Here is a 24,094-nt window from a genome sequence, read left to right on the forward strand (position 1 = left end):
CTTTTATTGTAATGCATCATACTTTTTCCTGATTTCATGCCATGGTTGTTGTTTTTTTTATTTTGCAAGTTGTTTGGAGACTGTCAAATGACCTATAAATTGAATTGTTGCTGCTGTTATTATTGTCTCTGAAAATCTAGATTCCTTATAGCCGTCATGACTGGTAGTCAATAAGAGATGGATGCTACATTAATTTGTCTGCTCCCCTTTTCAAGCTGTGTGTGTTAGTGGCACTCTCCACTGCATAGGCCAGCTCTTAGAATCCTCCCTCTTAGAAGCACTGCCCTGAAGAGCCCTGCTGCTACCACCATCCTGTTGCACCTTTACCTGTTATCTGACAGAGGTGTCTGCCTCTCACCTACTGGCTTTGGCATGCCAGCTACCCTGCTTCTGGGGAGAATGAGCTTAAGTACAGAGAAGCCGGTTAAAATAAAGGAAGTTTAACAAGCTTTAATGAGATCCAAGGGGTGAGGATACATAAAGGGGAAGAAAATGAGTTCAAGTTCTACACCAATAGACATTAAATAACAGAATGTAAAATGCCCAGCATTGCCCTGACTTAACGTGCTTAACTTGCCTCCGGGTCTGTTATATATTAGAATGGAGTTAAAACTGGCTCTCTTCTCCGGTGACCTTTTTTACCGGTTCAGAGAGTGGGGAGGGTAAGTTTTTGGACCAATGAAAAGCCATGGATTTCTAACCTTGCAAGGGGAACTTGGTACCCTCATTGCCAAGTTGATGAGGTTTGATTGCAATAACCACATCCTGTGGGAAAGGTTTAGTGGGTGCATAATAAACTCCTTGCTCTGGCCGTGTTAGTTGTGCCCTCTTCTGCCAACTCAAATGCATCTAAAATGAACACATTTCAGTTGTGCCAAAGACACATTACTTGCCCATGCTTGCCCATGCTTAAATTGTTTCTGCTTGCCCATGCTTAAATTGTTGGAAGTTCCTTGCCTATATGTGGGGAACAGCAAAAAATAAATAAGCCAATCTGTTTACATTGCACATCCATGTTCTTTATATTGGTAAGGGAGAAAGGGAGCCATTAGATATCTACCTTTCTCTTCACTCCTTACCCCCAATCCTCGTTGCCTTTGACTGTCAAAGGCTGTTGGAACTCTATGAGACTGGAAAGGATGAATGAATGACATAAAAGCTGAGCTTGAATGTAGCACTCACAGACCAAAAGTGGGCCTGGTCAGCAAGTCCTTCACACTCATTAAGAGCCATGCATTCACAAGGCATGCTTGGCTAATTTGCATTGTGGGTATCACTAATAGCTTAGATGTGGCTGATTCTGGCATTCCTGGACAGTAGGGCCCATGGTAGACTTGACTATGACATTTTAAAAATACCAAGCAGTTTTTAGATGCCTTTGATCAAATGAATGACATAGCCAAAATGGCACTCCTGCTTACACAACTGCCTGCTTCCCAAATCCGTAAACTACAGTCCAAACCATACTATGGTATGGGCAGAGGGTGCTACATATGAACTGCAGTGCAGAATAGAATCACATTATGGGCGCGTACACACCATACATTTAAAGTGCCATTCCCCACCCCCCAAGAATCCTAGGAACTATATTTTATCCTTCAAATAGCTACAATTCGCAGCACCCTTGACAAACTACAGCTTCTGTGATTCTTTGGGGGAAATAATGTGCTTTCATTATATGCAACCCTACTCATAGTTCTAGGCTATGGTGAAAAGTTACTCGTTTTCTTTATTGTATTTATCGAAAATCATGCAAGTTGGGCATAACAAGCAGCTGGGCAAATGAAACAAGCTTGGGGCAAAATCCAAAGCGGGCAGGGATAGTTTCTTGACCAGAACTACTGGATCACCTAAATGATGCCATAGCAAAAAAAAGGACTTCCAGAGTGTTGTTTCCAGTTTCCTGGAAACATCCTCATATTCTATCTCTCGCACAGGATGTCACCTAGTAGCTGGCTCTTGGGAATGAAAAGCCTGCAGACTGGGTCTTCCACCATTTCTGTGACACCTCTGTGTAATTGTATACATATATGAACTTGCGATGGTGCATGCTGCTGGCATCATAAAGATGATTCAGGCTGATGGCCAGACATGACAGATTGGTATGGGATGCCAACATAAAGCCAGTTTGCACTTGTCTGGCGGCGCAGCAGCAGTTTGCCGATGTGTCACTTTATGGGGCTCAGAGTGTTAGTCTTAAAATAAAAACTCCCTTCTAAAAAGCTACACTGGTTGGCAAAAAAATAACTTGCTGATTAAACTTAAAAGCAGAAGTAACTTCAGTTCTAACTCATCCTGTGATTGGAATCTGTAGATCATTAACTTTCTGCCGGCTGATGCATGGCCATCAGAGCCCATTTTGGGTTTGAATAAACATTCATAACCTTTTCCAGGACAGGACCTTTAATCTCCCGGCAGTTTGGATATTAGGCAGGTTGAGCTTCTAGGATGTAGCCCAAAGGAAAGTAGTACATATTGATTTTATCGATTCCAACCCTGCTGAAATATTATGTACTTTAAAAAAGAAAATCAAATGCATGGGCAGGATAATCCTCATTTGGCCCTGGAGTGTTTAAAACAATTCTTTGTTGTTTGGGCAGCGTGTGTATGTGGGAGGCTGATCTTAAAAAGTCTGCAGATTCTCCAACAACAACTGAACAGAATGCACTATACCTTCTTTGTATACAAAGTTTCTTCTACCAAATGAATATGTATCCCAAATGAAGGTCCCATTCCTGTACTTTCACTCACTGGAGTAGTTGCATTTGTTTTTGTACTACACCAAACTTGAGTTGCAGTTTCTCCTTATTTGCCTTGAATGAGATGTAACTCTGACTATTCAAACATTTACATTCAGGTATCCTAATCAAGAAGCAAAATACATGCCCACTTCCTAATGTTCCCATTGCCTACCTTTGTGTGTGTGTGTGTGTGTGTGTGTGTGTGTGTCATAGGATTTTGAATTTGGCAATAGAGAACTAGAATTAGTGAAGGATGTCTTTAAAACTTGCCCAAAATGGGATCAGTAATATTTGGCATTGAGAAGGGACATGTTAAATTACATTTACACAACTTCGGTTCTATCACATTTTTGTTGTTAAGCTGAGATGAAGAAAGTGAATTGCCACTTAGTCCAGCCAATTTCCTTGGAGAGGCCAGCTTTTCCATGTACACCTTCACAGTTCAACCAGTCCCAGTCAACTGGCTAGCAGATTTCTCCCTATTACATTGTGGAAATCAATGCTTTTAAATGGTGCAAAAATCTGAACTACAATGTTATCTTTTGGGCTTTGTATGCAATCCTGGCTGTGTATGGAAATGTTAACCCTTATAACAATGAAATCCTTGCTTCCAGATGTTGTAGATTCTATTATAAATTTTATTACAGACCTCCAAGACAGATTGGTTTATTTAGCAAAACATGCTTGCATCCCTAGACCAGGGGGATCTCTGAAAAATACTAGAACCTGGCTGGTTCTGCGCATTCAATTCAGATGTTTAGAATTAGATAGCAAGTGCTCTGCTGAAGGTGGTTACAGCCTAAATAGTTAGAGAAGACTCACTCACCAATATTTTGGTGGAAAATTATTTCTCTGTCCCAGATCAGTAATCGCGAGGTCAGCAATCAAGTCAGTCAAAGAGAAAATTAATTAATTCTGCCTCCATATGATCAAACTTCCCATCCAGATTCATGGAGCACAAAAATAAGAGAAATGTTCAGTGAAGTGGAGTGCATAGCCCAAACCTTTCACATTTGATGGGTAATTACACTTACAATTAGACCAATAATTTACTTAAGAGTGAATGTTTATGACTTGTAATATTTTGGGAAAGCCTTAGCTTCCGCTTACTCTTCTCAGCCTTGGTGTGTGAATGTGTTTAACTTTCAAAATTTTGTCCTGCTCTTTCTTTCAGTCTTTGCTGCTACTCGCATGCCCGTCTACAATTTTAGAGCAACTCCATGGTCTGCTTCAAACTGTGGGTGGGCAATGGTGTGTTTGAATGCTTCCACACATATATATTCCTAATTATCGTATTTTTTGCACCATAACACTCACTTTTTTCCTCCTAGAAAGTAAGGGGAAATGTCTGTGCGTGTTATGGAGCGAATGCCTACGGATGGCGGGGGGATCTGCTGCAGTTGTGAGCAGAGGATCCATGGTTCCCCTTCCTTCCCTCCTCCGTGGTTCGCTTTGAAACAGCAAAGTGGGAGAAGAGCCGCTGAGTGGGGAGGAGAGAGGGACAGAGAGCCTGCTTGCTTGCTCCTGTCCAGTTGGCGCCTTTAAAGTAAGCAGGCTCTCTGTCCCTCTCTCCTCCCCACTCAGCTGGCTAAATAGCAGCAAAGTTTTTCAGTGAGCCGGGGAGGAGGGAGAGAAGCAGAGCCTGCTTTCTTCTCCTCTTATACCCCTCTTCTGCATTATTAACAGCATCCTTCTCCACCCACCCCACGCGTGTTCCTTGTCCCTTGAGTGCTTTTCCTTCCCTCCCCACTTAAACTGTGGTTATAAAGCACGGATCCACATGGATCCTCAGGATTTTTGCACTGGGTCACCCCAAATTCACCATCAGATCACATAGCATGTCCATGGCTACAGCTTGCACCAAAAAAATCACGCACCCACTGTTGCCTGGGGCCACAGTGGTGCAAAAACGTGGTTACAAAGCATGGATCCACATGGATCCTCAGGATTTTTGCATTGGGCTACTCCAAACTCACCGTCAGATCACATGTCTGTGGCCACAGCATGAACCACAAAAATCATACACCCACTGTTTCATTTAGAATATTTTTTTTCTTGTTTTCCTTCTCTAAAAAGTATGTGTGTGTTATGGTCGGGTGTGTTTTATAGAGCGAAAAATACGGGTATTAGCATTCTAGGGGAAGTGGATTCTTCCATTTCTCCTTGCTGTGTTGCATCCATTCAGAGAGTGGGTTTTTTTTAAGAGGAGTATTCAGATACACGCAGTCTGAAGTGGTTCCGTTTCAACAGGACTGCCATGAGAAGATTGTTAATGTTTAGGTACCTTGAAAGCCCAGTACCTTGAGAGCCAGTGTGGTGTAGTGGTTAAGAGCAGTGGACTCATAATCTGGTGAACCGGGTTTGATTCCCTGTTTGTCCACATGCAGCTGCTGGGTGACCTTGGGCCAGTCACACGTCTCTGAAGTCTCTCAGCCCCACTCACCTCACAGAGTGTTTGTTGTGGGGGAGGAAGGGAAAGGAGAATGTTAGCCACTTTGAGACTCCTTCGGGTAGTGATAAAGCGGGATATAAAATCCAAACTCCTCTTCTTCTTCTTAGGTAGACTCAAGGCATTAAGCAAAGAGGAATATCAACGCCATCTTTGCCTCCAAAGTGCATTCCATGCCTCTCACTCACTACCTCATCGTTGCTGGTGACTCCTCCCAGTCTAAGCTTCAGACACACAAGCATAGAACTGGGAATCCCATGGTTTCTGCCAAATGGCTAGTTCCAGCTTGAATTACACTGGCTAGTAGGTGAGGGCATATCCTCACTCTGCTTTTGGCACTACGGTTCATTTGTAAAACTCTGCATAATCAGACTGGATTGGGCCAGGCAGAATGGTGTCTTCAAGATGAATGGTTCCTTAGAGGTGGATTAGAATTTGTAAGTGTGAGCAACTTGTCTCTATCAAACGAGCATAATATTAAGATGCATTGAAATGCTTAATGAAATTAACTGAAAATAAATATTTTGTGGATAATGGATTAGTAATGGTATTAGTTATCATTTAGCAGTATACTGGGAATAAATTACAATGTGTTCAAGCTGCTTTCTTTTGGTAAAGAAGTTAAATTGCATTTTTGAATGTAGGATGTGGAGTTCATCCACTGAGCCGGCCACTGAGAACTCCTGTTCATGCTTTCCTGAGCAAAATTTGTTCTATTAACCCTACTTGATTCCCACCCCCACCATTTTTAATGTGCTGTTCCATAAATCAGATACACTTTATAAAACCAATTATTTATAATGAGCTATGGTGCACTGCCAGATATTATCAGTTCAGTGTCAAACCAAAGAGCTCGGTGGGTTTAGGTCTTGTTTTAAGTACTTTGCGCCTTCAAATTTAGTAAGCTACTTGCAAGGTGATGTTGTGCTTTGTAGTCACATATATTTGCTTGATTGGGGAGACAAGGGTGCACAGGTTGACTCGGAGGTTCCAGGAGGCATCGTTGGTAGTTACTTTTGCATCAGATTCCATGTAGAAATTGCCAACCTTTTTAGACCTGTGGTCATGTTTGGATTTTCGAGTGAGTGCTGCAGTCACCATTACCTTTGGTCACTTCTCTCCATTGGATTCGCATCCCCTCCAGGACAGAAAGAGAGAAAGTGTGGAAATGCACACATCATTTCCCAAGGGATCAAGATAGATCTAGCAGAATCAATCTGAGCCTTGAAAGCACATGGAGTTGAAAGAGGAAATGGGAAACAGTATCAAGTTTCCAGCTTCCTCTTTCAGTTCAGCATGCTTTTCAAGTGGGAAGAAGGTAGCCAACCTTTAAACCTAGCATTCATGAAGCCCCAGAGCCTCCCTAGTCACTGCTTCCTTGGTCCTGAGGTGCTGAGGGCGGTTACATTTTCCTTCAGTACATAGAGCTAAAAGAGGAAGTTAGAAGAATGACACTTTCTGTTATGTACTGAGTTGAATAGGATCCAAAATGCAGCAGTCTGACTGGTTCTAGAACAGTAGGATTCAGAATGCAGCAGTCTGATTGGTCCTAGAACAATGCCACAGTATGATTGGTCTGCAGGAGCCACCCAATCCAGCTCCAGATGGAATTCCAGGAGAATTCCGGAATTAGCCGATCGCGTGCAGCCCATTGTGTAAAAAATGTATATAAAGCAGATACTTTGGGGGAACTTTCATTCCTCCTCACCACTATGAGCTGAATAAAGAGCATGAAATCCACTCTCGACTCTGAGTATATTTCACTTTCCCACTTCCTCTTTCAGCTTTATGTTCTTTTCAAGGCTCAGTGTAATGTCTTTGGTTTTACCCAGATCTCTTGGGAAGGCAAAGTGTGTGTGCTTTCTCTTGGGAGTGGGGAAATGATCAGACAGGGTAGTACCCATGGCACTCACTCAAAAAATCAAATGTGCTGAGTCAATCAATCAATCAATCAATCAATCACTTTATTGTACTAACCAAAGGCCATGACAGTTTATGTGCCCAATTCTTTCACTTTGCTTAATGGAGTTGCATGGCTTCCCAGATGTCCTGCACAAAATAAACAGACTAGGATCATTGCATTTTCTCTCTGTCCTGTCTGCTCTGCTTTTTTTCTGAAACAAAGTCCAAGGGTATAAAATATAATGCCGTGTTAAGACTTGCAATCTGGATAGGCCTTTTTAATAATCCACCTTGTTTGCTTGTTGGGCAAGGTATGTGGGTTCTGGGAGTATTGGGGGTTCTGTCTTTCTCCTTCTCACCCACTTACTGTGGGGTGGCTCTGAGGGTTAGGGTATGCACAATTTTCCTGTATTTCCAGAACCCTTGGAACCGAACCACCACATAAGATGCGATCGTATGCTATACCTGAGCTGTGCAGATCCTGCATTATGTTCCATCTGACTTGCCAATCTGACTTAGAATCATAGAATCATAGAGTTGGAAGAGACCACAAGGGTCATCGAGTCCAACCCCCTGCCAAGCAGGAAACACCATCAGAGCACTCCTGACATATGGTTGTCAAGCCTCTGCTTAAAGACCTCCAAAGAAGGAGACTCCACCACACTCCTTGGCAGCAAATTCCACTGTCGAACAGCTCTTACTGTCAGGAAGTTCTTCCTAATGTTTAGGTGGAATCTTCTTTCTTGTAGTTTGTATCCATTGCTCCGTGTCCGCTTCTCTGGAGCAGCAGAAAACAACCTTTCTCCCTCCTCTATGTGACATCCTTTTATATATTTGAACATGGCTATCATATCACCCCTTAACCTCCTCTTCTCCAGGCTAAACATGCCCAGCTCCCTTAGCCGATCCTCATAAGGCATTGTTTCCAGGCCTTTGACCATTTTGGTTGCCCTCCTCTGTACACGTTCTAGTTTGTCAGTGTCCTTCTTGAACTGTGGTGCCCAGAACTGGACACAGTACTCCAGGTGAGGTCTGACCAGAGCAGAATACAGTGGCACTATAACTTCCCTTGATCTAGATGCTATACTCCTATTGATGCAGCCCAGAATTGCATTGGCTTTTTTAGCTGCCGCGTCACACTGTTGGCTCATGTTAAGTTTGTGGTCAACCAAGACTCCTAGATCCTTTTCACATGTACTGCTCTCAAGCCAGGTGTCACCCATCTCGTATTTGTGCCTCTCATTTTTTTTGCCCAAGTGCAAAACATTCATAAGCTTACATCTTAATGGTGATGTTCAAATGATTGTTACCTGATCAGAAGATTAATTTCAAGCTCAAATAAAACAGATGTCTTGGGAAAATCTGCAGATGCTTATTTCTCACTGTGGATCAAAACTCTTAAGATACTTAGCTTAATTGTTCTAATCTGCCCATTACTTTTTGGGAGGGGGGCGGAATCATATTCCAATTGTTCTCGCTTGGGAAACAGATGTACTTTGTAATACACCGAACACGGCTTGCTGTGAAGGATAAAGTAGCGAGTGGTTTATAAAAAATGGTAAATAGATAAGTTTAAGCTCCCCTCAGCATACATTCCAAAGCCCACCTAATCAATTACAGTTTGATCAGAGGGCTGTTTTTTCTATGGGTGGATTTATTTTGTAGCCTAAATTAGGCGTGTGTGTGTGTGTGTGTGTGTTGTCATTCACTAGAACTAAGCCAGGGGCAGAGCTAGCCTTCTCATTTCCCTTATGTGTTTACTGGATACATTTTAAGAAATGTCTGAAAATGGTGGCTAGATTCCTCCACGTTATTATTCACAGGCAGGTACAGGGCCTTCTCTGTAGTAGCACCCACCCCTGTGTAGTACACCCTCCCATCAGATGTCAAGGAGATAAGTAACTATACAGCCTTTAGAAGACATCTGAAGGCAGCCCTCTATAGGGGAAGTTTTTAATGTTTAATGTTTAATTATGTTTTTGTATATGCTGGAAGCCGCCCAGAGTGGCTGGGGTAACCCAGTCAGATTGGCAGGGTACAAATACAGTGGTACCTCAGGTTACAAACACTTCGGGTTACAGACTCCGCTAACCCGGAAGTAGTACCTCAGGTTAAGAACTTTACCTCAGGATGAGAACAGAAATCTCAAGGCGGCATAATAATATTATTATGGAGGGGGGCATGGACAGAGGCAAAGGTGCCTTGGACTCAAAAAGGTTGAACACCTCTGAGGCAGGCCTTTGGTCTAAGCCAGCAGAGCTCTTTTTATATATGATTGATGAAGGAACTGAGCAATGTGAACTTGGCCCTTTAAAAAACCACTTTGCAAGGTTGCAGGAGTGTGTCTACTGTGCCAAGGTAATTCAGCTTTGGATTTGTGTGCGCCCTAAAATGTGGGCCATTTAACCTGTATAAATATGCAAGTCAAGGATCTCTCTCTCTCTCTCTCTCTCTCTCTGTGTGTGTGTGTGTATTCTTTTGTTGGAGAAGGCCACACCTGTCTTGCCTTCTGAACACTAAATATTTCATTAAGAAAGTCCTCTGCCTCTGAGATTTTGTCAGGCATTGCCTAACATGCTTCCAGCATACCTTTGCAAGCATGAGGGCTAGAATGTTGTGGTACTTCTTAAAATCAAAAGATTGAATTTTGCAACTGCTGCCCACTATCAGGTTCTGTGTTGCTTCTTGAAGAACATGAGAGAGAGAGAGAGAGAGAGAGAGAGAGAGAGAGAGAGAGAGCTAGCCATAGGATGCAATTCCACACCCACTTACATGGGAGTAAATCCTATTGAACTCATTAGGACTTACTTCTGAGTAGACATGTAAAGGATTTCATTGCACATTCTGGGGCATCTTCTACTACATTGCACCTGAGCAGTTTCCTTGGTTTTATATAATGGCCTTCAATTCCTCACCCCCCCCCCCCTTTAATTAACCATCATTTTCTCTTGAAAGGCACCTAGAACAAGTCAGGTTGTAGAATGATAAATTTATGATAGATGAAACTCTGCTGATTCCAGAGTCAGATGCTTAGGGTGACTGGAGAAAGCTATCATCTTTTGCCAGGGAGACTTTCCCAGGTTTTTCGTTTGACTTCTCAAAAGTTTTAATTGGAGCTGCTTTACATAAAATGTGTCACAATGTCAAGATAGTATTTTTTGTAACATCTTGTGTGACTTAATGGAATTCTGCTCCACAAGGCTATCGCTTCTGATGACACACGCAAAAGCATACAAAACATTTTACAATATAGAGAGGATCAATCTGAAACTTTAAAGCTATCATAAAGCTTATAATAATAGAAGGGAGGCAGAATTTTAGGGGAGTTTTTTTCTTTTTCATGACACATTAGTAGAAAGATGAGAGAGATTGAGATTGCAATAGAGACCTATATCAGTCCAATGCTGTTTTTTTATGCTAGGGGGTGTGTGTTTGAGAAATGCAAATCACTCGGGTTCTTGAAGACGAGAATGTGAAATATTTCTAACACTGAGGTGCTCCTGAAATAGTACGCAACTCACATGGATCCACAATTTTACACCTAAACTAAATTTTTATGGGTTTAAATTTTCATGTGGGAAACTTATTCTTTCAGTGAGGTAGACCTTTTTCAAAATAAAAGCATGCAAGCCATATTTTTGGTCCCCATGTTTTCTGGCAGAGTCACTTAGACCAACCTTCTGTTCGTTCAGCAATCAGTAGCCTAGGTGAAGCCCACAGGTCTTCAATCAGTATTGTGCTATAACTGGATAGGGAGGTCATATGTGTGGCTGTCCTTGACTGCACCCATGTACATCTTCCATGACTGCTGCCAGCCTATTCCATTACCCTCATTCCCCATCCCCATTTTATTTTCTAGCTATCAGTGTTCTGTGACTATAGAGCATGCTCAGTCCCTGTTGGGGTGTTTTAGGGTGTGCCCCCTGAATATTTCTTTTAAAAATATTGATACTTCTGTAAACCTTGGCATTCACCCACTTCACTGATACCTCAGTATAATAATAATAATAATAATAATAATAATAATAATAATAATAATAATAATAGATACCCCGCTCATCTGGCTGGGTTTCCCTAGCAACTCTGGACAGCTTCCAACAAAAGATTAAAAATACATTAAAACATAAGCCATTCAAAACTTCCCTAAGCAGGGCTGCCTTCAGCTGTCTATCAGAGGAAGTGTGCATGCACACGAAAGCTCATACCAATAAATAACTTAGTTGGTCTCTAAGGCGCTACTGGGATAGGGACATGGGTGGCACTGTGGATTAAACCACAGAGTCTACGACTTGCCAATGAGAAGGTTGACGGTTCGAATCCCTGCGACGGGGTGAGCTCCTGTTGCTCGGTCCCTGCTCCTGCCAACCTAGCAGTTTGAAAGCACGTCAAAGTGCAAGTAGATAAATAGGTACAGCTTGGGTGGGAAGGTAAACGGCGTTTCCGTGCGCTGCTCTGGTTTACCAGAAGTGGCTTAGTCATGCTGGCCACATGACCTGGAAGCTGTACGCCGGCTCCCTTGGCCAATAAAGCGAGATGAGAGCCGCAACCTCAGAATCGGTCACGACTGGACCTAATGGTCAGGAGTCCCTTTTTAAGGTGCTGCTGGAAGGAATTATTTTATTTTATTTTATTTATTTTGTTTCGACTACGGCAGACCAATGCGGCTACCTACCTGTAACTTCTTATGAAAGGACAGTGCCATTTTTGACTATATAAATCTCAATCTTTGGAAATCCCTGCTGTACACACCTCTCACAAAGATGGCAGGTGGAGGAGAAATCCGTCTTGGATTTGAGTGCTTTGCATGTCACAGTTACCCTTATCTAACGCTCTTCAGAGTCTTGCATTAAAAAAGAGAAGTTTAAAAGCATTTTACTCATTCTGAAAGAAAATATTTCATGAGAGTGTTTTCCCCTGGGTGTGTGTCCCTCCCCCCATAAACAAAAATATAAATCACGATAAATAAAGAATTAAAGCCTCTAATCTCTATTGGATGCTGGTGGTATTGTGGGCCAAACACTTTTTGCAACGTTATTGCTGGAATACGCTGTACTGTGAACTCTTGCTGGATTTCAGCAACTGTTACCCTCAGAGTCATCCTAACTGATACAGAATTCCAAGAGTAGCAAACGCCAGGGTTTCTTCCAAGAGTTCTCTTTTTAAACCATATGGTGTCATGCCCAATGGATTACATCTGTTATGGTATGATATTAAGAATATATTATTCAGTTCAAAGGCTGCGGAGAGATTTCTAGCATGTCGTCTGTTTAGCAGCGCCGTATTAAACATTTATAAAAGATAGAAGCCTATGCATTTTAACTTCCATAAAAATAGGCTGTAAGACCAGCCCCTAGACTCCTCCTGCGTACTTTAGCAGCTGGCCACACATCTGGGTTCTTTAGAGGGCCTGGAATATTCTGCGTTGGCTTTTTTTAAACAAAAATTGCACTTCTAGTTCATATGAGGGATTTCATCTCCGTGGCTTAGGACCAAATGAGGCGTTACAGTGGCGCGACATAACTCATATTGTGCTGAACTTGTGTGAAGTGGAGCTGAGACAATTTAAAGCGCAGCGTTACCCACGCAGGAGGGGAGAACTGAAGTGTTGAACATCCCATGTGCTTGTTCCCAATATGGTTTCTCTCCGGGCTTTTCTTCTCTTCCAGGCAGGAGTTGCTTTTGGTTCTGGAGCTTCACTAGAAGAAACAACGGGATGGAATGATTTTGAAAGTTGTTGTTTTGCACCAGTACTGAATTTTCAATCTCCGAATCAGGGTGGATTTGATTTAAATTGATTTAAATCACTAGTCAGTAAGACTTGATTTAAATCAGTTTTTGTTTTTGTGTTTTTAACAGAAAGACTCATTCTTGCCGCTATAATCTTAAAATTTACAGTGGTACCTCTAGTTACAAACTTAATTCATTCTGGAGGTCCGTTCTTAACCTGAAAACTGAAACTGTTCTTAACTAGAGGTGTGCTTTCGCTATTGGGGCCTCTTGCTGCCGCTGCGCCACTGGCACACAATTTCCATTCTCATCCTGGGGCAAAGTTCTCAACTTGAGGTAACTCTTCCAGGTTAGTGGAGTTTGTAACCTGAAGCATTTGTAACCTGAGGCGTTTGTAACTCGAGGTACCACTGTACAACCAGATGAAGGTTTTGTTTTTGGAATAATACATTTTCAGAGTAGTTTTTACAGTTATATAAAAAATTACTGATTTGTTTATACTATTAGAAATACATAAACAGATAATTATGGAATTATTGTGAGGTTTCATAAGTTTGTATTTGGACAACTTTTCTTTTTATATTTGGACAACTTTTCTGCTGTACTTTATTGGAAGGAGAAAAATAAGCATCCCCTTAATAACAATTTAAACCATTTATTTAACTAAAACAATAACATTATAGTATATGTATCCATGTTTGTTAACTGATGTGGTTTTTTTTTTTTTAATTGAGTTTTAGCATTCACGAAAAAACTTAAAACAAATCCTTATTTCCTGATGAATAGCCTTTGGACTATAATGTGACTTAAATAGAAAACTATCTTTAGAAAGATGTTTCCTCCAAAAGCATTTTATTTTAAAAATCTATTTAAATAAAAATCTGATTTTTTAATTTATTTTAAAAAATAATTTATTTATATCCACCCTGCTCCAAATAAGCACTTGCTCTTCTTATGTCATGTCCATTTCCATATACTGTGAAAACTCATTTTTATCACAGACCATGTGACCAGGTATGAGGTGGTGGAATCCTAAAATGGCAGAGTGGATTGTACCATTTCAGGTTACGGGTGTGTATGGGGTAGTAGTGGCACCACTTTCTGAATGCTCCTCTATGTATTTTTTTTTATTATTTTTTTTTTAATTGATATTTATTAAGTTTTCATAGTATAATATAAGCCAAACATAACACAGAAACAACAAGACAACAACAACAAAGATACAATAAAGAAAAAAAAGAAAAAAAACACCTTAACACATAACAAAAAACTAACATATAATATAACAACGGTTAAAAACAACTTCACTTTTCAAAATAGATCTTGCATTAGCTTTTTCCTGGACTTCCCCGTACCTCCCTCCTTTGTATTCCATTTCCATTGTTCGATCAGCAAATCCTTTCCCTCTTTTACTTTCATCTCCCTTCTTATCTTAATATTTTGGCTTTACCCTTCCCTCTCTTTTACACTATTTTTCCCATTTACTTCTTCGTTTTTTACAGAAAGCCCCTTAATCAAAATCCAACATCGTTCTAACATTCATTAATTTTACAATATTTCTGTAAATAATCCTTAAATTTCTTCCAATCTTCTTCCACCTGATCTTCTCCCTGGTCTCGAATTCTGCCGGTCATTTCTGCCAGTTCCATGTAGTCTATCACCTTCATCTGCCATTCTTCCACGGTGGGTAGTTCTTGGGTCTTCCAATACTGCGCAATCAGCATTCTTGCTGCTGTTGTGGCATACATAAAAAAGGTTCTGTCCTTTCTTGGCACCAATTGGCCGACCATGCCCAGGAGAAAGGCCTCCGGTTTCTTGAGGAAAGTATATTTAAATACTTTTTTCATTTCATTATAGATCATTTCCCAAAAGGCCTTAATCCTTGGGCACGTCCACCAAAGGTGAAAGAATGTACCTTCTGTTTCTTTACATTTCCAACATTTATTATCAGGCAACTTATAAATTTTTGCTAGCTTGACTGGTGTCATGTACCACCTGTATATCATTTTCATAATATTCTCTCTTAAGGCACTACATGCCGTGAATTTCATACCGGTGGTCCATAACTGTTCCCAGTCAGCCATCATTATATTATGTCCAACATCCTGTGCCCATTTGATCATAGCAGATTTTACTGTTTCGTCCTGCGTATTCCATTTCAACAGCAAGTTATACATTCTTGACAAAGTCTTAGTTTTGGACTCTAACAGTTCTGTTTCCAATTTTGATTTTTCCACCTGGAAGCCCACTTTCCTATCTAGTTTATATGCCTCCATTATTTGGTGATAGTGAAGCCAGTCACGCACTTTATTTTTTAGCTTCTCAAAACTCTGTATTTTCCATTTTTCTCCATCTTGTTCTAAAATCTCCCAATATTTCGGCCATTTGTCCTCCATATTAAGCTTTTTAAGGGCCTTCGCTTCCATTGGTGACAACCACCTTGGAGTTTTGCTCTCAAGTAGATCTTTATACCTTATCCAGACGTTAAACAATGCTTTCCTTACAATGTGGATCTTAAACATTCTATGCACTTTAACCTTCTCATACCATAGATATGCATGCCAGCCAAAAGCATTATTAAACCCTTCTAAGTCCAAAATATCAGTATTTTCCAGAAGTAGCCATTCTTTCAGCCAGCAAAAAGCTGCTGATTCATAGTAAATTTTCAGGTCTGGCAGGGCAAAGCCTCCTCTTTCTTTTGCATCTGTTAATATTTTAAATTTTATTCTTGGCTTTTTGCCCTGCCAGACAAATCTGGAGATATCTTTCTGCCACTTCTTAAAGCAGTCCATTTTATCAATAATTTGCAGTGTTTGGAACAGAAATAACATTCTCGGCAATACATTCATTTTTATCACAGCAATACGACCTAACAATGATAGCTTCAGATTTGACCAGATTTCCAAATCCCTTTTCACCTCCGACCAGCATTTTTCATAATTATCTTTAAACAGGTTCCCGTTCTTAGATGTCATATTAATCCCCAAATACTTCACCTTCTTAACCACAGTCAAACCTGTCTCCTTCTGAAACCTTTCTCTCTCCTTTTCAGTTAAATTTTTCTCCAGAACCTTTGTTTTTAATTTGTTTAATTTAAATCCTGCCACTTGACCAAATTCTTCAATCAGTTCTAAGACCCTTTTAGTACTAGTTTCTGGCTCCTGCAATGTCAATACAAGGTCATCTGCAAATGCTCTCAATTTATATTGTTTAGCTCCGACCTGTATACCCTTAACCAATTGGTCCCTTCTGATCATATTCAAAAGGACCTCCAGGACCGATATGAAAAGCAGTGGAGAGATTGGGCAACCTTGACGTGTACCTTTCTCTATCTTAAATTCCTCCGTCACTACGTTGTTAACAATTAATTTTGCTTTCTGTTCTGAGTATATTGCCCCTATACCATTCTCAAACTGCTGGCCTACCCCCATCCCCTGGAGATTTTTCTTCATAAAACTCCAAGAAATATTGTCAAAGGCTTTCTCCGCGTCCACAAAAATTAGAACAGCCTTTGTATTAATGTTCTCTTGTAATAATTCCAAAATATCAATTACATTTCTTGTATTATCAGACAGGTGTCTGCCCGGGAGAAAGCCTGCCTGATCTTTGTGAATCTCTTCCATTAAAACTGATTTTAGTCTCTTAGCCAAAATGTCAGCAAAAATTTTATAATCCACATTTAATAATGATATTGGGCGGTAGTTCCTCAGTTGTAATTTTTCAGCCTCTGTCTTTGGTATAAGAGATATATATGCCTCTTTCCACGTCTCTGGTGCCTTTTTCCCTTCCAATATCTCATTACAAACTTCCTTTAAAGGATGTATCAACCAATCTTTCAAAGATTTGTAATATCTGGAAGTCAGTCCGTCCGGTCCTGGGGACTTTCCCAATTGCATATTCTGAATGGCACTCTCCACCTCCTGTTCAGTTATTTTATAGTTCAACTTCAATCCATTTTCTTGGGAGATTCTTTGTAATCCATTCATTTTCACGAATTGTTCTATATCTTTCTCTTTCTGGGGTTTTTGTGTATATAGTTGTTTAAAATAATTCTGAAAACATTTTCTGATCTCTACTGGGTTTTGTACAATCCTTCCATTAACTTCCAAATTTGTAATAGTGTTTAACTTCTGTCTTTTTCTCATTTGCCATGCTAAGAGTTTCCCACATTTATTAGCCGATTCAAATGTCCTTTGCTTCATTTGTCTTATCTTCCATTCAATCTCTTGGTTTATTATTTTCATATATTGTATTTGATGTAGTTTTATTTCTTTCAATATTCCTTGCGACTTTGGGTTGGCTCTCAATTTCTTCTCACTTTCCTTTATTTTCCCCAAAATTCTCTCTTTCTTTTCATTTTGTATTCTCCTTTTTAATGCATTTTGTTGTATCAGAAAACCTCTCATAACGGCCTTGCTTGCGTCCCATATCACTCTTTTTTCAACTGAAGTATTCATGTTAATCTCAAAATAGTCTCTCAGAGTTTGTTGGGCCTTCTTTGTTATTTCTTCATCTCTAAATAGATTGTCATTCATCCTCCATCTGAAGGATCCAATTGGTGTTAAGTTCATTTCCAATCTCACCGCATTATGGTCAGAGCAGGTTTTAGGGCAGATTTCCACTTTTTTAGTCTTTGGTGCCATACTTCTAGTAATCCATATTTGGTCAATTCTTGTCCATGTCATTTTGGCTTCAGAAAAGAAGGTTCCCTCTCTTTCTAGGGGATTCTTTGTTCTCCAAATATCAATCAAATCCAAGTTATCCGTCAGTTCAAAAAAAGTCTTTGGTAATCTACCATCTTTAGTAATTACCTGCCTCTGAGCTTTATCCATGTTCGTAGAAACCACACCGTTCATATCTCCCATCAGGATAACATTATAGTCCAGATAATCTGTCAAAATGTCATGCAACTTCTTAAAGAATTCTGATTTCCCTTCATTTGGTGCATAAACCCCTACTATCAAAAATTTCTCTCCATGTGTTTGAATTTCAATCGCCACATATCTTCCTTGGTCATCTTTAAAAATAAATTTTGGTGATAGGCTCTCCTTTGCGTAAATCACCACTCCTCTTTTCTTCACTCTGTCCGATGATATAAATTCTTGGCCTAATCTTTTATTAATTAGTAGTTTCCTGTGTAGCCTAGTCACGTGAGTTTCCTGCAAACAAATCAAGTCCACTTGTTCCTTTTTTAACAAATGAAAAACCTGTTTCTTTTTTCGAGGGGAGTTCAGTCCATTACAATTCCAACTTAATAGTTGCAAAGACATATTGTAGTTATTCTCCCACTCCTCCTACTGCTCCCAAGACTTCTTCCTCTTCTGTCAATGGTGCCGCCTTCCCCAAATTGTCCACTCCAAAAAGGATTCTTGCTCTGTCTATTATTCCTCTCCCTGGGACTCGTTGCTCCTTCCCAAGACCCTTCTGCAGGTCCTCACCGTAGTCCTTTATGAATCTGTCTTTGTCATCCACTGACTTTATCTTTATCTTTTTGCCTTTAAAGCTAAAAGATAAACCTTGTGGGAATTCCCACCTGAAGGCAATGTTGTTACTCTTCAGTAGGGCCACCAAGTCTCTGTAGTTAGCTCTGAGCTCCAAAAGAAATTTGGGAATATCCTTAAAAATTTCCACTTTAAAATGGTGTATCTTCAGGGCCTTCTCAAAGTGGAGGCCCAAAATCCTGTCTCTCTCCTCTTTCGTCCTTAGAGTAATCAGACAGTCTCTCACTTTGTTCTTCCTCCCTCCTCTTCCTAGCCTGAAAGCACTCACAATTTTAAATTCTTCTTTTTCCAAATCCAAGTTCCAAAAGTCTGCAAATTCCTTCATAAGAAAGTCACTTAATTTGTCTTGTTCAAGTTCAGGCACAGATCTTAATCTAAGATTAGTCGCCTTGTCTCTCAGGTCATACATAGACAGTGTTAGCCTGTGGTCCACCAGCTGTCTATGTATCGTTGGTATCTCTTGTCTTACCTCTTGTCTTGTAGCCTCAGCAACCACTTTCGCTTCCTCTGCTATTTTTCTAGCAGCAGTTGATTCCTGTAATACTTTCTCAATTTTTTCAGTATTAATCGTCACTTTCTGGCCCAAAGTATTGATACTTGCAGTATTCTGATCAATTTTGCATGAAGCATCTACCACCTTTTTATTTGTTTGGGCTACTTCCAAAGTTAGATTTTTCAAAGACTCCTGGACATTGTCCAAGGTTTCCTGAATTTTAACCAGTCCTGCAGCCAAAACTTCTTCCGTGGACATGCCTTTAGCTTTAGTCTGCGGTGGAGCTCCCCCTGAAGGGCCAGATACTGATGCTCTTCTTTTTTCAAAAGATTTGCCCGACCTTGTTATTCTTTCCTGAGGCTCCAGCTTCTCTGCCATACCACAGCACCAGATTAATTCAAGGTCAGATCACAGCTGTGTAAATCCAAGAGTAAAACTCAGTTCCGCAGAAGCATAAACAGTGGAGATTCAGCAGAAACATAAACAATGGAAAATTCCTCTGGATCAGTTCAATAGTAACAGTTACTAGCCTCCACTAGGGGGACACAGTTCATTTGTTGCCTCCGTTAAAATATTTCTCCTTCCTCTGTGCCCCCCCTTCTTCTATAAAATTTAACAGTATCAATATTCACTTTAGTCCCAGGCAGAAACATGATATCCCTTCTTACGAAAAAAAGAAGGTCTCCAGCAACCTGTTCCCAGGCATCAGATCGGCAGTTTTAAGTCCAATTAGCCTCCTTCACTGCAGGGAATCAGTCCTTTAATTCTCCCCCCTCTTCCCCTGCAATTGAGGAGGGGGAGTCTTCTGCTTTGATGTTAGATTTTTAGATCTTATTTCCAAAACGTCTTTTTACACGGCTCAAAGTTCTCAGTCTCTTTGCTTTCAGATTATATACAATGGCGGAAGGCAGACTCCCTTTTTATACCTTTCCGCTTCGGATCCCAATTAGTTTTAATTTTTTGACTTCAAAGTTCTTTCTTCCCCCTACTCACGGCTGGGAGTTTCTTTAAATCCAGATTTTCAAAGAAGAAATCAGCGCTCTCCGGAGAACGGCTGTGCAGCTTCACTCTGAAGAAGTAGCAGTCGACTCACAGCACCGCACCTCCCCCTCTTCGCTCCAGAGCCCGTAACTGAGCTCCTTCGTCAATTTGGGGGGGGCGCTAAGGTGCCCACCGAGTCCCACGTTCGCAGGCTTCCTCCGCCTGTGATTTCAAGGGTCCCCGCTTCGCTGGAGCGGATCCAACCCAGTTTCTTCAGAGCTACTCCCTCCGTAGATCAGAGGGAGTCCTCCGTCCTCCGCTGGCGCTGATCGGAAGTCCTGAATGCTCCTCTATGTAATGGCTTGCCCAAGTATTCAGAAATGTGTCTCTCCCCCACCCCCAATTTGCAGTGTAAAATGATGCAAACCACTCTATCACCATCACACCTTACCTGAATTGCTGGAGTTAGTTTTTTTAAAATTCCATCTCACTTTCCAGATCAGGACTTCTGCAGCACTTATGAAAGAAAGAATGCCATTGAAGATTTGCAGAATGTCTTGGTCTTTTGACCAAGAAACAAAAGCTGGACATGACATGGTAGCCAGGATTAATACTTTAAACTACTGTGGAGAGAAGGGGCCTTCATGTAATCTGCAATAACGACTTGCAAAACTCTGCTGTTCTTCAGTAAAATAGTAGCTTTTGTAGTTTGCATCATTCTCTGTTCTTTTAAGAGGGAAGACTAGGCAACTTTGTTACTGAATGTGTTAAAGTCTATTTTATACAGATAAGTTTCATACACACACAGAGAGACCTAGAGTGCTGTGATTTAGTAGGTTTGTTAAATTTTCTTAACTGTGTCCCCACCTGAACCTTTCACTTTCCCCCAAAATCAAAGCCTCGTTTTCTTTGTCCACAGAATATCCTAGCACTAAACCCTCGAAGACAAACACATGCATCTTTGAATTCAACTGCAGCAAAGAAACATGAGAAAAAGCACTGGAAAAGGAATGCAGATAAAAGCTGCCCGGTAAGTACCACAGCTGTTTCTGATGTTTTTCACACACAACTTGGGAATGCTCACTGCCTGAATCTTGGCATGCTGGATCCTCCCAAGTTAGATCTTCCTGATCTGGAAGGTTTGCTCAGACCACGGTTGGCTGGTCTGAATGGTACAACCCACAGTGGTGTGGTTGGGGGGGGAAAGGATGTGATCTATTATTCCAGAAAGGAAGGAGGGGGTGCTTGCACTTGTCACACATTCCTAGTCCCTCCAGACCATGTTTGGGAGGATGAAGAACATTATGTCTAAATGCAGCCATCATTTTGTGTCTTGCTGAGTTAAGCTTCCAAATGAAAGAAGATTAAGGAGATGCTCTTAAATTAACTTTATTGTGAAAAATGCTATTGCAAGTGGAAACCACATAGAAAATCGGTTTAAATTACGGTCTTTGTCTGCTTGGGTTTCTATTATAAACTTTTTTAAATTCTCTGATAACACCCCCTTTCTCCTCCCACCAAAGATGCTGTTGGTTACTTGTTATGGTCTTAAATCCCATTGTTAATTTTGATTCTCTGCCCCACCCTGCCCAGTGCTTTGTTGCAAGAATGTCCTGATCAGAAGGGCTATGGAATGATTTTTGTAGTCATGCAGATGTTAGAGGTCCATCCGTCTCAGAAACCGAATTAAATTGTGCCTGATGCTTTCCCAGACATTTTCAAACCTTGTTACAATGAGTACCGTAGAATCAGTTTTAAAAGATTTGAGAATTTCCTTCAAGACCCTGTGAAATGCATAGGGATTGACTGAGCCATCAGTATATATATAACTCGAGCATATGCTGGTCTACCACATCTGAATCAACAACAGTATTGTGGTTGGGGGGAGGCAAGAACTGGGAAGTAGAAGAAGAAGAGAAGAAGAGTTTGGATTTGATATCCCGCCTTTCACTCCCCTAAGGAGTCTCAAAGCGGCTAACATTCTCCTTTCCCTTCCTCCCCCACAACAAACACTCTGTGAGGTGAGTGGGGCTGAGAGACTTCAACGAAGTGTGACTGGCCCAAGGTCACCCAGCAGCTGCATGTGGAGGAGCGGAGACGCGAACCCGGTTCCCCAGATAACGAGACTACCGCTCTTAACCACTACACCACACTCTGGAATATGTGGAGGGGGGAAGTCTGATGTTTGAATGTTCTCCAACAAAAAATCAGAAAATCCCTGCGCCTACAACACTAGCGTGTCATGAAAAAATCTTATTGCTTTATCCTTCTTCCAACATGCTAGGTTATGTATTTATTAAATTTATGTATCACCCTTCATAAAGGGATCAAGTGTAAGCTTTTTAGACTTGTGGATATTCCTGGTGGGTTCAGATTATCTTTTTTTTTGGACAGTATTTATTAGGTGCTCTTCAGCACCATGTTTGCTTTGAAAAAAACCCACATACAATGTCAGACAGATCTCTCTCTAATCACTACCTTAGTTCAATAGCAATTAGAGATATGTAGGTAGAATGCTAGTTCTATGAATCATTGATCTTTTCAGTCACAACTATTCAGCCAATAATTGGTGTAATTTGTCAAGGGGCATCAAAAGGAAGGACTTTGACATTGGACTTTTTGAACTGATGTCTGTTCTGAGCTACACTTTTTTTTTTTTTTTGGCAATATTTCAAAGTCCATTGCAGGTTGACTTAACATTGTGGAAACTGCACAAAAAAGCATTGAAGCGATTGTGTTCTTGAAAAATAATGTTCATACATATTATTTACTGCAAATGCAAGAACTACTTTTCAGCTCTTACTGATCACTTGAAGTCAAAGATCTTCGCCTAAATCCAGAGGATCACTGCCTGAAGAAAGCTGTGCCCCCAAAATGGACAAATTAATGTGCTCTAGCAGTGATTGGGAATCACATGATGCTAAAGATGCTTAGCTGGCAGTGTTTGTAAAATGCTGCCGACACAACTGTTCTTCTAAGCAAATATGCCTTGTGTTTTTAGATGGGGGAATTTTACTCTGCATGCTGGTTCAGCTTCCACTTAGGTTGCATCTGAAGTCGATGGGAATTGCAAGTTCTCATACTCTCTGAGGATTTGGTTCAAAAGCTCCGAGAACAAACTAAATTCTTTTGATTATCTGCTATACTTTCTAAGTTGTTTGTTATTTTTCCTGGTTGTATGCATAGTTGAAAGCGTTTATTGACTCTGCTTAGATTAAAGCTCAAATGACTAATACGCTTGGTTTGAATTCACAGTTGACGATAAAAATTTAGATAAATCCAGTTAGGAATAGTAGTGTTTGAGGCCTTTAAAAAAAAAAAGAAAGAAAGCCTGAATAGCAAAATAAACAGAATTTTATTCACACAACTTTGTTGTAGCAGCTTCCTGGGGAAAGGGAAGAAAGGAGATGCTCTCTAGCTCCCAAGTGGCTTTTGTTTATTCTAGCAGTGTGGAGAAGCTTACCTTTTGATGATTGTTATTCAGAATCTGTAAGTTTTGATTTCATGTACCATTTGCCAGGAAGGTAGCAGAATGGTGTGTATGGCTTGTGAGTTTTTTTTGTAGCTGACTCTGAAAAACCTTACTACAAAAGCTGAAGACTAGGTGTAGGAAAATGTATTGCTAGGCAACACTATATTACCATGGATCATAGTTTTGAGAATGTCCTGCTTGGAGCTGGTTGGGTAGAAGCCAGGAGGAGGAGGAGGAGATATCTCAAAGTTGCAGGAATAAATTAAAGGAAGGATTAGGGGAAAGTGTTATAACATATTGCAGAAAGCAAAGAAGCAAAGGGATTTTAGTTAACCGGAGGACTGGTTCAGACATAACCTTAAATTGGCCTTCCCCAACTTGGAACCTTCCAGATGTTATTCGACTATAAATCCCATCATCCCTGGCCATTTACCATGTTTGCTGAGCTTTGGTCCAAAACATCTGGAAGCAAAAACATATTCTAGTAATTTGAGAATTAAACTAGCCTCCCTCAGGACTCATATATTCCCATTCTCCCTCCAGTACTGCTGAGAAGCCTTTGCTTCAATATTTTGATTAATCTTAATTGAAGTTAGTGGAAACAAGTAAACTTCAAGCCATGGTTTTTGAAGCTGGCTTATTTTCCCTAACTATAGTTAAGCTTAACCACAGTTTAGGGTTCGTAAGGTAAAGGTAAAGGGACCCCTGACCATTAGGTCCAGTCGTGACTGACTCTGGGGTTGCGGGCTCATCTCGTTCTATAGGCCGAGGGAGCCGGCGTTTGTCCACAGACAGCCTCCGTGTCATGTGGTCAGCATGACAAAGCCG

The 24,094-nt window shown here is 40.7% G+C and overlaps 1 protein-coding gene across 5 annotated transcripts in view; it reads left to right on the forward strand.

The window, feature by feature from the left end:
• DPYD (dihydropyrimidine dehydrogenase) overlaps positions 1 to 24,094 on the forward strand; it is a 498,994-nt gene that overhangs the window by 24,471 nt on the left and 450,429 nt on the right. For all 5 annotated transcript variants that reach the window (XR_014512316.1, XM_083444838.1, XM_083444836.1 and 2 more), the window contains exon 2: positions 20,714 to 20,824. Coding sequence is in view for 4 of the 5 variants with exons in the window: in XM_083444838.1 (XP_083300964.1) it covers positions 20,714 to 20,824 (111 nt within the window). In the remaining variant the exon portion in view is untranslated. The remainder of the gene's footprint in view (positions 1 to 20,713; positions 20,825 to 24,094) is intronic.

Source organism: Podarcis tiliguerta (assembly GCF_965153285.1).
Source record: "Podarcis tiliguerta genome assembly, chromosome: 6".
In the NCBI taxonomy this organism is placed as follows: Eukaryota; Metazoa; Chordata; class Lepidosauria; order Squamata; family Lacertidae; genus Podarcis; species Podarcis tiliguerta.